Source organism: Eurytemora carolleeae, unplaced genomic scaffold, assembly GCF_000591075.1.
Source record: "Eurytemora carolleeae unplaced genomic scaffold, Eaff_2.0 scaffold800, whole genome shotgun sequence".
Taxonomy (NCBI): Eukaryota; Metazoa; Arthropoda; class Copepoda; order Calanoida; family Temoridae; genus Eurytemora; species Eurytemora carolleeae.
This window is the reverse complement of record NW_019396687.1, coordinates 98,367-111,792: the sequence shown is the minus strand read 5'-3', so window position 1 is coordinate 111,792 and position 13,426 is coordinate 98,367. Positions and strand designations below refer to the sequence as shown.

Genomic DNA, 13,426 nt, shown 5'->3' with positions numbered 1-13,426 from the left:
GGAATTAGAAAATCAGAGTTTGTGACAAAGGCTCAATTCCTTTCTTTTGGTGACATTTTATCAAGATTGATAAAAATTTGTTAAGTAGGTTTTTTTAAATACCACTTCAATCTGGCTCTTCAGTTGCTCTTTTAGCTCAAAAGTCATTAAAACCCATCCCTGCTGGGGTACTTAAAAACCAAGTTACGCTAGGGGGTTAAATTGACACTCCCCCCCCCCTCTAAATCCCATGTTTGATGTTCAAATATAACAAATGATACATCATTTGAAAACTCTTATGCTCTACTTTTAGAATCTGAAAAAAACAGCAAATCTGAAGTCGGTCGTTTATTACCGGAAAAAATAGTCATTCAGGCAGTGTGCCTGATTACTCAGGCAATTAGCATAAAAGTCCGGTTTTATATCTTAAGGGAGGGCTATGAGTACTTAGGAAAAGCAGGAGAATTTCTACAGCATCAGACCAATACTTTTTGAGTTATGTAAAAAAAAAACTATGGGGGGGTCAAATTGACCCCCCCCCCCCAGCAGGAATATGGTTAAAAAATTAAATGTGAAAAACCATGTTATATGATTTTAAAGAGACAATATAAATATTTGCTTAGAATACTGAAGCCCTGATAGTAGTCGGAGACTAATCCTAAGAAAATGGACGGTGCAGGAATGCCAGTTTTAGGTAAAACAAATTCAAGTGAAATTTCTTGAAAATCTAAAAACGACTTTGAGCTTTAAATCAACTTGGTTTTATTTGGAATTAGAAAATATTGGCTATTTTTTTATATTTAATAAGTCTAAAAATAAACTCTTCATATCTCCGATAATTTTGAAAGCACAAATAGGCAGGCAATATTTAGAAATAACTGAATTTTTTGTTTATTTTTTTAGAAGAATTTGGTTGACAAAAAATACTGCAAATTATTTTAAACATCGGAGACGATTTTCAATTAGCAAGAAATTATGTTCTCATTTATCCTTTGTACGTCCAAATGGGAAAGAAAATTTTGTAATTCATTTTATTGGCAGTTTTTCAATTCATTATATTGGCAGTTTTTTTAATTCATTTTATTGGCAGTTTTTTCAATTCATTTTATTGGCAGTTTTTCAATTCATTTTATTGACAGTTTTTTTTCAATTCATTTTATTGGCAGTTTTTCAATTCATTTTAACTGGCAGTTTTTTCAATACATTTTATTGGCAGTTTTTCAATTCATTTTATTGGCAGTTTTTTCAATTCATTTTATAGGCAGTTTTTTCAATTCATTTTATTGGCAGTTTTTCAATTCATTTTATTGGCAGTTTTTTCAATTCATTTTATTGGCCGTTTTTTTAATTCATTTTATTGGCAGTTTTTTCAATTTATTTTATTGGCACATTTTTAAGTAATTTTATTGGCAATTTTTTCAATTCATTTTATTGCCAGTTTTTTAATTTATTTTAGGAGCATTTTTAAAATAAAAAGCCAGTAATAAATCTGTAACAAAGCTAAATTGTTTTTTCAATTGATAATTTTTCTCTTCTGGTTTAGGCGCCCTCGGTGCAGACACTGCTAAGGTAAGTGAATAGTTTTTTTCAACTTTTTTGCCATAAAGTTTCTAAAAAGAGAGAACGCTTTTGACCGTAAAATATGTTTTTATTTTATTATTTTCGATGAATATTCTTGATAAATTTTGGGCAGTGTGTTCAAGTAATGTCAACTTTGGCTTTCAGGAGTTTGATTCATGTTCACAGTACACAATTGGTGTTTTCAAACAGCAATCGTTTTTTTTCAGACACTCAATTTGATCGTATTTTTTTAGGGAATATCTGCTGTAGCTTCTAGATTACTTAATACAAAGACGGTTAAATTTCAAGTAAGTATTTTTTATTCATTTTATCAAAATGTTGTCTCGATAGATAAAAATGTATCTATAGTATCTACATGAAATCTAAATTAATCTAAATTTACATCGGAAAAAAAGAACAAATGAAATTTTTGTTTTTGACAATATTTATAAAGGGTGACAGTGACGACACATGTTTTAATATCAAATAATTGATTGTTTAGATCTCTAGCTCAAATAATAAAGAAGCAATGGATAATTAAACATTTATTTTAAAAAGTCAAGCAGTTTTTAGCTATATAATAGTGTCAAAAATAACAGCACCCTAAACTAAGCTCATCGTTCGTACTCATCTGAAATACTCTGACTGAATAAATAGTGGGTTTATGCGGAGAGTGCTTGAGCCAACAAGCTGTGCCCGGTTTAGGTGCCTGTTTTACTTCTGACATATTTTTTTCTGAGAAAATAAATGTCAACAAACATTAGCAAACGTCATCGGTTTAATTCAATTTATCTCACTGCGATCCAAAGGTTACAAGCTCTTACGCTAAACTCGTTGAGAATTTTGCCAATTACGCTAAAAACAAGTACTTCATAATTCTAAATTGCACATGTCTAATGCTAGAAAAAAGTTTAGAGGTAATATAAAAAGGCAGGCCAAGTGGATTCAGTCTTGAAACTTAATGCAACTTTTCTGCAAGTCTGCTGTATTTATTTTTATTTAAATTTGAATGATTTGTAATTGTACCATAGGGGATTAACAAGGAAACCATGATTTATTAGGATTCCTTATTCAAGGACCAAAAACTGTTTCAAAATCGTAATCTCTGTTTTATAATTTAATTACACTAGTGTTTGCTTTCTTCTGTTCTTATTGTTTTATACAACATGAAAATATTTTAATTAACAAATCTGAAAACTTTTAAATTAGTTATTTTAAAATCATTTAATCCTAAATAATTTCTTTTATATAAATCACTTAGTGTTTATGAAAAAAAAAATACTGTGTGACCTAAAAAGCTTTGGAATAGAGTGAAGACATTAAACAAATTTATGTGTATTTGATGTTGTTAAAATAACAAATAGTTTTACCCAAATAGATTATTTAGTACAATAGGTGGCAACAGAGAACTAGACCAATTATACACAACGTCACAAGTGTCAAAAATAACAAGGAAAACGAAATTTTCTCACATTAATTGACATGTTTTCTAAGATTTAATAAAAAAGTGTAAAAACAGAACATAAAGAACACATAAAATTACATTTTTTATAAGAACTTTTATTCTTAAATTATCACTATTATTAATAATTTTGTCGGACACAAAAACTAAGTTAACACTTGTGAGGTAAGAGTACAACTGTACTGAGGTCTGAGAGTGTACACATTTTACGTTGCCATCTATTGTACTAGAATCTGTTTGGTTTTATCTGTAGCTGAGTAACAAATAGGTCTGTGTACTTGCACAATGATTGTATTTCATCTTCATTAGACTATTTTAAATCATAACTTACACAGTTTTTTGGGCCTTACTTAATAAAATTTTTAGATTATCAATAAATCTGATGTTTTCTTGTTCAATATGAAGAAATATGGCGACCTATCCACCCTCGATACAGGAGATATTGTCAGGTGATACCCCTTGTATTGTCAGGTGATATCCCGTGTATTGTCAGGTGATCCCCCCTGTATTGTCAGGTGATACCCCCTGTATTGTCAGGTGATATACGGGGTTTTGGAACATTTCTTACATAGACATTACCAACATTTCATAGATTGACACATTGCATACAGTGATAACCAGATACCAATGGAATAAGAAGACGACTTTATAGCAATACTTAAGTGTATTTGATGGTGTTACAAAGCAAATGGTTTTACCAGACACTTATAAAACCACTATTTTTGTGAAATGGGTCTTTTTACACTGCATTATTGCTGTGTTTCGTCGTCATTGAACTTTTTAAAGTTAAAACTTGATTCTAAAAGTCGTCTTACTATTCCAGAGTTTTCTGGTTATTACTGTAGATAAAAAAAACATTTCTTAGATTTCCAATAATATTTCCAATTTGAAGAAGTTTGATTTTTAGATGTAAAAATTAATATAAAAATTAAATGAATTTTTATATATGTTTTGCTATGTTGCTAACAAGATGTCTACAATCAAATTATTATCAGTTTTAAAAGTGAAGAAGAAATATTGTAGAAATAACAGTGTTTGTCTAATAAAATAAATTTTAAACAAATTATTTTTCTTTGCAATGTAAGACCTCGCTATAATATCATGTTAGGTATTCACAAGCGGCAACATCCTAAGGATATTTTCGTAAGTGGCAGCATCCCAAATGTGCCATTTCCCAAATGGCAACTTCCCACGTATGTCCTAGCCGCAACGCTCGGCCACCTAGCTCATTCTAGCCGCATTGCTCGGATCTATTGCAGCCTGTGGCGCCTCAGAAGGCCTAACTTAACCCTTTGGAAGTTGCCGCTTGGGAAAAGGCCTTTGGGAAAGTACCTAACATCTATATAATGTCCTAATCTATGAAAAGTCCTATCTACAAAATGTCCTATCTATGAAAGGTTCTATCTATAATATGTCCTATCTATTAAAAGTCCTTTCTATAAAATGTCTTATCTATGAAGAGTTCTATCTATAATATGTCCTATATATGAAAACTCCTATCTATAAAATGGCCTATCTATGAAACGTCCTATCTATAAAATGTCCTATCTATGAAGAGTCCTATCTGTAAAATATCCTGTCTATGTAATGAAATGTCCCAACGCCGATACAGGAGATCTATTTGATAAAATAGATATGCTCAAGTATGTCCGATTATAACTCATTAACCCCTCGACCTATTTGCCTCAAATTTTGAACCACGGAAATGTTTGATAACATTGATCTCCAAGCAAAGCTCAATTTTTATCCAGTTTATAATTAAACCATGAAAATGGTATGAATTAGATGAAAGGACAAATAACAATTTTGTTAACAATGTTATTAATATTATTTTCCAGCCCAGACTCGAGTTCTTTCTTGAGTTCTCAGGGGATCAAGAACACTTCAGGGGTCATCACTTTCAGGACAGAATATTTATGTTTAAATCATTGGAAGGAAATGAAAAAAAACTCAATTTTACAATCCCTATATCTTTGCAACCTGATTTAACCCTATTCCTGCTGGGGGGGGGGGGGCAATTTGACCCCCCCTGTAGTTTTTTTTACATAACTCAAACGGTATTGGTCTGAGGCGGTTGAAATTTTCTGACTTTTCCTACATACCCAAAGCCCTCCCTTTAGGCCTAAAACCGGGCTTTAATACTAACTGCCTGAGTCCTCAGTCACACTGCCTGAATGACCGCTTTTTCCTGTAACAAACTAAATCTTTGTTTTGACCTTCTTTCACTTGTCAGATTTTGATAAAATTTAGCTTTTTGGAAAGCCTTTGACCAAAGGAAACGAATTGCACAAGTTTTGCGAAAAAAATTGCAAATTTTTTGCAAACAACTAGTCAAAGGAAATTTGCATATTTTTAGTTTTTCTTAATTAAAAATCAGGTTATTTAAAACGTTGCAAAAATTTTTGCATATTTGAAATGGCATGGTCAAGGGCTTTTTAAAAATGTATCATTTTTTTATTTTTTGGGCAAATTTTTTTTTGCAAACATTTTTACTATATAACTGAATTTTGCGATAAAAAATTCTATTTTTGCAAATTTGCAAATTTTTTTGCAGATTCTAAAAGTAGAGCACAAGAGCTTTCCAATGATGTATCATTTGTCATATTTGGACATCAAACATGGGATTTAGAGGGGGGGTCAAACTGACCCCCCCCCCAGCATATCCTGGTTTTCAAGTACCCCAGCAGAGATAGGGTTAATAGATATTTGATACCTATGCATTATGCAAAATATAAATTATTATTATGCTAAATATTATGCTAAAGTTATAATTTGAAAAATCATAGGTTTACACTATCAAGTTGCAAAGATATAGGGGTTACAAATGACAAAATTGTGATTTGCGGCGATAATTCCATTATCTCGTTTGTGATCCCATACTCTCGTTTGTGATCCCTTAAGCTGGATTGGGGTCCCATAATCTCGTGTGTGATCCCATAATCTCATTTGTGCTCCCATAATCTCATTTTTGCTCCCATAATCTTGTTTGGGATCCCATAATCTTATTTGTGCTCCCATAATCTTGTTTGGGATCCCATAATCTTATTTGTGCTCCCATAATCTGGATTGGGATCCCATAATCTCGTTTGGGATGCCATACTCTCGGTTGTGCTCCCATAATCTTGTTTGTTATCCCATAATCTCGTTGTTGATCCCTTATTCTGGATTGGGATCCCATAATTTCGTTTGTGATCCCACAAGTTCGTTATAAGTAATCCCACATTTTACACTTCTCATTAAACAATTTACTACTTATTTTATTCAATAATCGTTTTTTGGGTTCAGCGCCAAACATCAGTGTTTGAGGAAATCCCAATAATTTCCTCAAAAGCTTAGAAGTTTGGAAGAAAAAAATTTAACTCAATAAAAAGTTGACAAAAAGTAATTGCTGGATCAGATTACTGCCATGGTGGGGCGAAAAAAAATGGAAAAACATAAGCATATTGGAGGGTGGTTTACCAAAAAAAAAAACATAACACTTCTTTCTCTCAAAGGCATAATTTTTACCCGATCATAATGAAATCAATATACAATAATGTCTTAAGGATGTTAGGGCTGTGTGAAAACAAATTATCGGATTTGGTCAAACCTGCTTTAAATAAATACTCTTTGCCTCTTCAGGATTGAACTGATAATTGCATTATGATTGGACAACAAGTATGTCTCTGAGAGAAAAAGGTGTGACATGTTTTTTTAAATCCACTTTACATGTTTTGCAATCTTTTGATACAATTTTAAAACATGAAATCTACCGTTTCATCTAAATGCAACATGTTCCGAATGCAAAAACGAAATTGTTTCTTCAAATTAGGGTTTACAGCGAAAAGGAAAAATCGTTTCGCAAAAATTTTGCATTTTTCGCGAAATTTCATTTCAATCCATTTCGTGTAAAAATTCGGAATTAAAAAAAAATGCCAAAATTTTACGAAAATTCATTAATACAGACAAAATTCAGATTCAACCCCTATGGTTTTCGCAAAAATATATTAGCGAGAAAATGCGAAATTTCGCAAAAAATTTTACGAAATGCGAACAAAAACTTTCGCATTTTTTCACGAAACGTTTCCTTCGCTGCAAACCCTACAGGAATATCGGAAAAGTTTACTGAATATAAATATATCAGCTAAAGTACCCGGCAGTGTCCCTGGAATTGAAACAAAAATGAAACTGAGTTTGAAAAAAAAATTCTATCATGAAAAAAAAACAAATTTTGTTTAGCCTAAGTTACCCTCGGGTTTCCTTGAACAAATTTTAGCAAATTTGGTCCAGCCGTTTAGCCAGCTATAAGCTAACACACACATATATTATATAAATACATATGTGAGTGAAGAGCTTTATTGTACAGAGCTGGGAACTTTTGAATGGTGGATTTCGGGATTAATGCTTGATCCTCTCTTAATCTCTGCTTGCTCTCCTCTTGTTATTAATCTCTAGATTAATTAAGAGAACGGAATTAAGGATATCCCATTCTAAAATTTTCAGCTCAGACTAGTTTTTCAGGTGCTTCGCATCTCTTCTTCTTGTATTCATTTTAGCATTTAGATCATTATATATTACTTTCCGTTGTGTTGTTCTTTCTATTGTAAAAATATATTTTTAAAATATTTTTAAGGCGGATTTTTTTTAAAGATAATTTTTTAATTTGGAAAGACCATTCATTCCATTCTAGTTTTGATTTTACGCATAATTATGAGAAAAAACATAAATAATACTATTAAAACATTAGTGTATTTTCTATACATTTTGAAGAATGAGTTAGGATGTTTAATCCTATATAAGATAATATATAATGTAAGATTTCGATCTTTCGTGTAGTTCTGATTAGTTTGACAGGGGTTCCTAAGTTAAATGCTGAATATAGATATTCTGGTGTCTAGAATAGAGAAGCATAATTTAGCTGTAGCTCTTGCCTGGTCTGTGGGAATATCAAATAATCTTAAATATAAATGCAAGTTAGCCATAGGTATCATACAGGTATAGATCTCATTTATATTTCAGATAACATCTTGTAAATTGGACCCCAAAGTCTCTCAGAGTAAACTCTTGTTCAGATAATTGAAAGTTATACTGAAGAAATAAATCTAATTATATTGTAAAAAAAAAACTCTTGTTTAGGTGATTGAGAGTTATACTGAAGAAATAGATCAAACAATATTAAACTCTTGTTTAGATAATTGAGAGTTATACTGAAGAAAAAGATCAAATAATATTAAACTCTTGTTTAGATAATTGAGAGTTATACTGAAGAAATAGATAAAAATAATATTAAACTCTTGTTTAGATAATTGAAAGTTATACTGAAGAAATAGATCTAATAATATTAAACTATTGTTTAGATAATTGAGAGTTATACTGAAGATATAGATCTAATAATATTAAACTCTTGTTTAGATAATTGAGAGTTATACTGAAGAAATAGATCTAATAATATTAAACTCTTGTTTAGATAATTGAGAGTTATACTGAAGAAATAGATCTAATAATATTGTTTAGATAATTGAGAGTTATACTGAAGAAATAGATCTAATAATATTAAAGAAACTCTGGAAGGAAATGATTGATGAACAGTGTAAGAAACTGAAGTAAGTTTTTTTCAATTAAAAGAAATACATCTTATAAGTCATGAATTCATTATTGTTTTGTGAAAAGTTTAAATTTTCTAAATTTTAGAATTTGCCACCTGTAGAAGGTATATTCTTAAATTATTCTAAGGTCGAAATTTATTAATAGTGGGGGTTGATTTAGGTAAAGATAGTTGAACTAATTCTCTAGTGTACTAGAAAAAAAACTTTGCATGTTTCGCATCAAGTTTTAAGACCGGGTCGACTATGAAATGTCGCAACGCTTTACCTTTGGTAAACTGCAACGTGATCGTTTATAGCTTTAATTGGATTGAAAGGAGTGAAGGGCAAAATCCTGTTCAAACTTTACTTGATAGCGTTTTCAGTGGCAGTTGTTTAAATAAGGATTCACAATTCCAGGGGATATTAGTTCCAAAACTAACACTTGGCCTTTCTAACACTGAGTGTTAGAAATGGGTAAAATCCGCAAAGTTATCTTTTTTCAAGCGTATATATCATTAAACTAATTTTTGAAACGAGAAATGTCAACTTTAAACTAAAAATAAGGTGTAAGAATTAGTTTTTGGTTATATTGGTTTTCATTTTCGAACACATCCCTATTTTGAAACAATTACCGGATTTCAGCTCATGCATTCACACACTTACTTAACAAAACAAGATTTTTGATATGATAAAGTAAAATATAAACAAAATGTAAAACAAAAAATATAATCATTAAAGCATCGTGAAATAAAAATTTTAATATTATTTTGTTCTTACAATGTAGATTTAACTAGAAATCCGGGAAATTGTTTATTCAGAATGCGGGAAATTAAATGAACTTTATGCTCTTATTTTATATTTAACAAATAAAATAGGGAAATTAAGATTTTAGAAATAATTTAGTAGTTAATTTAGTCTTCATAAAATACTTTTAACTTTCACTGATAAAATGTTGGTTATAGATTTTATCATCGACTTTTACTCTAGATATAGTCTGGGATTTTAAAATCCCAGTCTTTCAATTTGGGCAGAGTGGGATTTATGTTGTGTGCAATGCCCTGGAAAATTCGAAACAGAGAGAGGGGGATTGAATTTTGTAGATCCAGAAAAATAATATCTGTGGGATGCCTGCATAGAGACTGTCAACTGGCGGGGTCTTAAATGTAAAAAATGTGGCCGCAGCGCTCGGCCCCCTAGCCTGTCCTAGCCGCAGCGCTCAGCCCAGAAAGTGTCATTACTTAACCTAACCCGTGGCCGCAGCGCTCGGCCCCTAGCCTGTCCTAGCCACTGCGCTCGGTCCTGAAAGTGTCTTAACCTAACCTAACCCCAAATAAATAATAATTTAATTATTTTTCTGGATCTACAAAATTCAATCCCCCTCTCTCTGTTTTGGAATTTTCCGGGGCATTGCACACAACATAAATCCCACTCTAACTTCAATTTGTGCCCATTTCTAACACTCAGTGTAAGAAATGGGCCAAGTGTTAGTTTTAGAACTAGTGTCCCCTGAATTATGGCTGGGCGTGTTCTTGTTTTTTTGAAATCGTTTGTTTCTTGTTCTAAAACCAGGGCCTTCCGCTAGATCGCTTATTTCTTGTTCTAGAACCAGGACCTTCCGCTGGATGGTTTGTTCCTGGTTCTATAACTAGGGCCTTCCGCTAGATCGCTTTTTCCTTATACTAGAACCAGCACCTTCCGCTATGATCATTCGTTCCTGGTTGTAGAACCAAGGCCTTCCGCTAGATCGCTTATTCCTTGTTCTAGAACCAGATAGAACTAGATAGTTTGTTCCTTGTACTAGAACCAGGACCTTCCTCTAGATCGTTCGTTCTTGCTCTAGAACCAGGGCCTTCCACTAGATCGCTTGTTCCTTGTACTAGAACAAGGACCTTCCGCTAAATCGTTCGTTCCTGGTTCAAGAACCAGGGCCTTCCGCTAGATCATTTGTTCCTTTTATTAGAACCAGGACCTTCCGCTAGGTTGCTTGTTCCTCGTTCGTTCTTATTCCAATCGTTCCATCCCCGTTCCGTTCTTTGTGTTCTTGATCAANTTACGGGGGGGGACTGAGTGATAGAACTATTCCAAATTGTTCTTTTCAACCAATTACCCTTTGTTCAATTTCGTTCTTTTATAGAATATTCCAATTTTTATAAGAACGCGTTTTATGTGTTGGTTATTTTTTTCGGAACAATGGCATCTTTCTTGATAATTCCTTTCTTACCTGTGAAAGAACGAACGCCCAGCCATATTCTTAATCTAACTTTAACTTCAAGAATAGATGAGGTATCGCAAGAGAGAACTGTTTGTAACACTAGTATTGTATATGAATAAAAATCAATAAAGCAATGCACTGAGTTTCTCAAATATTCAACGAGTCGGTTTTCTTACAATATATTTATATACAAAAGATACAAAAAATACAAACTTTAAATCGAACGATACTTATACAAACTAAATATTATGAATCAAATCAGTTTCATCAAATAGGGGAATTCTTCAAGGGAACCTCAGTTTAAGGGAGCTGACGATCAACTAACTCTCCTCCTTCGATTTTGCTCCATCCTAGGATCGCATTTAACCCTAGCTACCCCGGGGTTGTTCCGCCCCCTCCCCAACGCTTGGGTCTTCAAGATAACAGAAAATTCAACGTCGCTTGGGTTATTTATAGAATCCAAATGCAAACTCAAATAAATCCGTTAGGATTCAAAATAGGACTCTAAAGTCCAACCGTAGGGTTAAACATGGGGGGGGGAAGGGGGCATGATTCCCCTTGGTAGCTATGATCTCAGCGATCCAAAAAATCCTTGAATTGCTGATCGTAAAAGATCAACAAAACTCGCCCACTGTTACACTAGTTTCTAATTTTTGCTCTCCCTCCGAAATGCTTCGTCGTATTACACATTATTTTAAAGACCACTGTATTCAGGATTCTGACTGTTGGAGTATATAAAAGAGTTGATGATGATGAGGAAACCGGAGGAAAACTGCAGGTTGGTTTATTTAAAGAAGATGTCATATCATTTGAATATAGTATAGAACCGACTTTTAGACAGCTTATGTATGCAAGTTGTACAGAAACATACAAACTTTAAAGACGATAAAACAAGACAGTACATCAAATAAAACCCCCTTCTAGTTAGATTAATTTATCGTGAGACACAATTTTTTGCGTCTTCTATGTGTGAGTCGAAAGTTTTGTCCTTAAAATGCGTTCATAATCTTCAACTTAAGATTTGCAGGATTATGTTTTGTATCTAGATTCATTTATTTTATGTACACACATATCTATCTAAATAACAATTAGAAAAGTTCATGAAAAGATGAAAAATGAGAATAGTTGACATATTTTGATAATCCGACTTCTAAATATATAAAATTAATAATAATCCTTTATAATAGAACCTCTTATAGATGTAAATTTCATGATTCAAAAGTTGATGATAATAACTCTGTTGTAAAGGAATTGAGTCTTTGCCACAAACTCTGAATTTATAATGTCTATATCTTTAGAACCCAATGTCGTACATCTTTGATATTTCAAACTTATATTAATTGATCTAACAGAATTTATAGTTTGAAATATCTAAGGTCTACGACATTGGAATCCCAAGATATAGGGTTTAGAAAAGCAGATTATGTGGCAAATACTCAATTCCTTTGTCTTCAAAGGAATTGATTCCTTGCAAAACTCAAATTTTGTAATTGCTATATGTTTGCAACCTGATGATATAAACCTTTGATATTACAAACTTTTGTGATTTTTTGATAATACAGAATTTTAAGTTTAAAATATCTAAGGTTTACACGACATTGGGTTGTAAAGATATTGGACTTAGAAAATCAGAGTGTGTTGCAAAAGCTCAATTCCTTTTAGGCAATTTTATGATATACAAGAAACTATATTGAAAAAAGGGAAAAATTTTAGAATTAGTCACCAATGAGTGTCCACAAAAATTTCAGCCGATTCGGTCCAGCCGTTAGGTTGGCTATATGGAACATATGAATGTCTTGTTTTATTATGACAATAATTATTAAAAATTCTAGATGTTGAAGTATACCTAATTATAGATGCCCTCCCACAATAGAGTGGCATGTCCTATTTTCATTGGTACCTATATATATATATATAGGAAATATTTCAGTTTTCCTTGGGGTAACTAAGACTATAAAAATAAGAATCATTCGAGAATTCTAATTAAAATTTATTTCTTCAAAGTTAGAAATATATATATATATATGTATATATAGATATATATATATTCGTAGGCTGAGAGATAAAAATTGGTATTTAGAAATGGTCCCTCGATCATGCAAATTGTATTTGCGGAATTATGTGGCGCAGCGTCAAAACAGGAATTCTTATGATTCAACACATTTTAGAATAGAAAACGACTGAATCTTTCTCATTGTTACTCAGATAGAGTTTTAAGTGTACCCCTGTGGATTAAGCATTTCACTCTTTGATAAGGTTTATTTAGAAAGTTAAAATGTAGCATTTTTTAAATTGAATTTGTTTTAGTTGGAGTGGTACAGAGAACCAAAGCTAGAAGATTTGGAGAGGAAAAAAATCATTTTTCTTTTCTTTATATTTGATAAAAAGATAGATAGATAGATTTGTGGCAAAAATCTCATTATAAACAACACTTCACAAACATAGTGTTTTGTTGACATTTGCGTTATTAATAGAAAATAAAATATAACAAGCAAATATTATAGTAAATATGTATTCAGATTTTGACCACAAAAACTCTTGTAAAAACAAAAAATTTTGCATACACCCTTACATACATCTTCCATATTGTAAAATTATTAAAAAAAACATTTCATATCAAAATATAATAAAATATAAAACTTTGAATTC

At 31.8% G+C, this 13,426-nt stretch overlaps 1 protein-coding gene across 1 annotated transcript; it reads left to right on the top strand.

Annotated features, from left to right (window-relative positions):
- The first annotated feature begins 645 nt into the window (after positions 1-645).
- Positions 646-13,328, top strand: LOC111707387 (uncharacterized). Its single transcript, XM_023480488.1, has 9 exons — positions 646-673; positions 1,523-1,548; positions 1,794-1,847; positions 3,368-3,450; positions 4,840-4,905; positions 7,879-7,975; positions 8,495-8,583; positions 11,492-11,555; positions 13,085-13,328. Exons 1-9 carry the CDS (start codon positions 646-648, stop codon positions 13,175-13,177), a joined length of 600 nt encoding a protein of 199 aa, XP_023336256.1. The 3' UTR covers positions 13,178-13,328.
- The last annotated feature ends 98 nt before the right edge of the window (positions 13,329-13,426 follow it).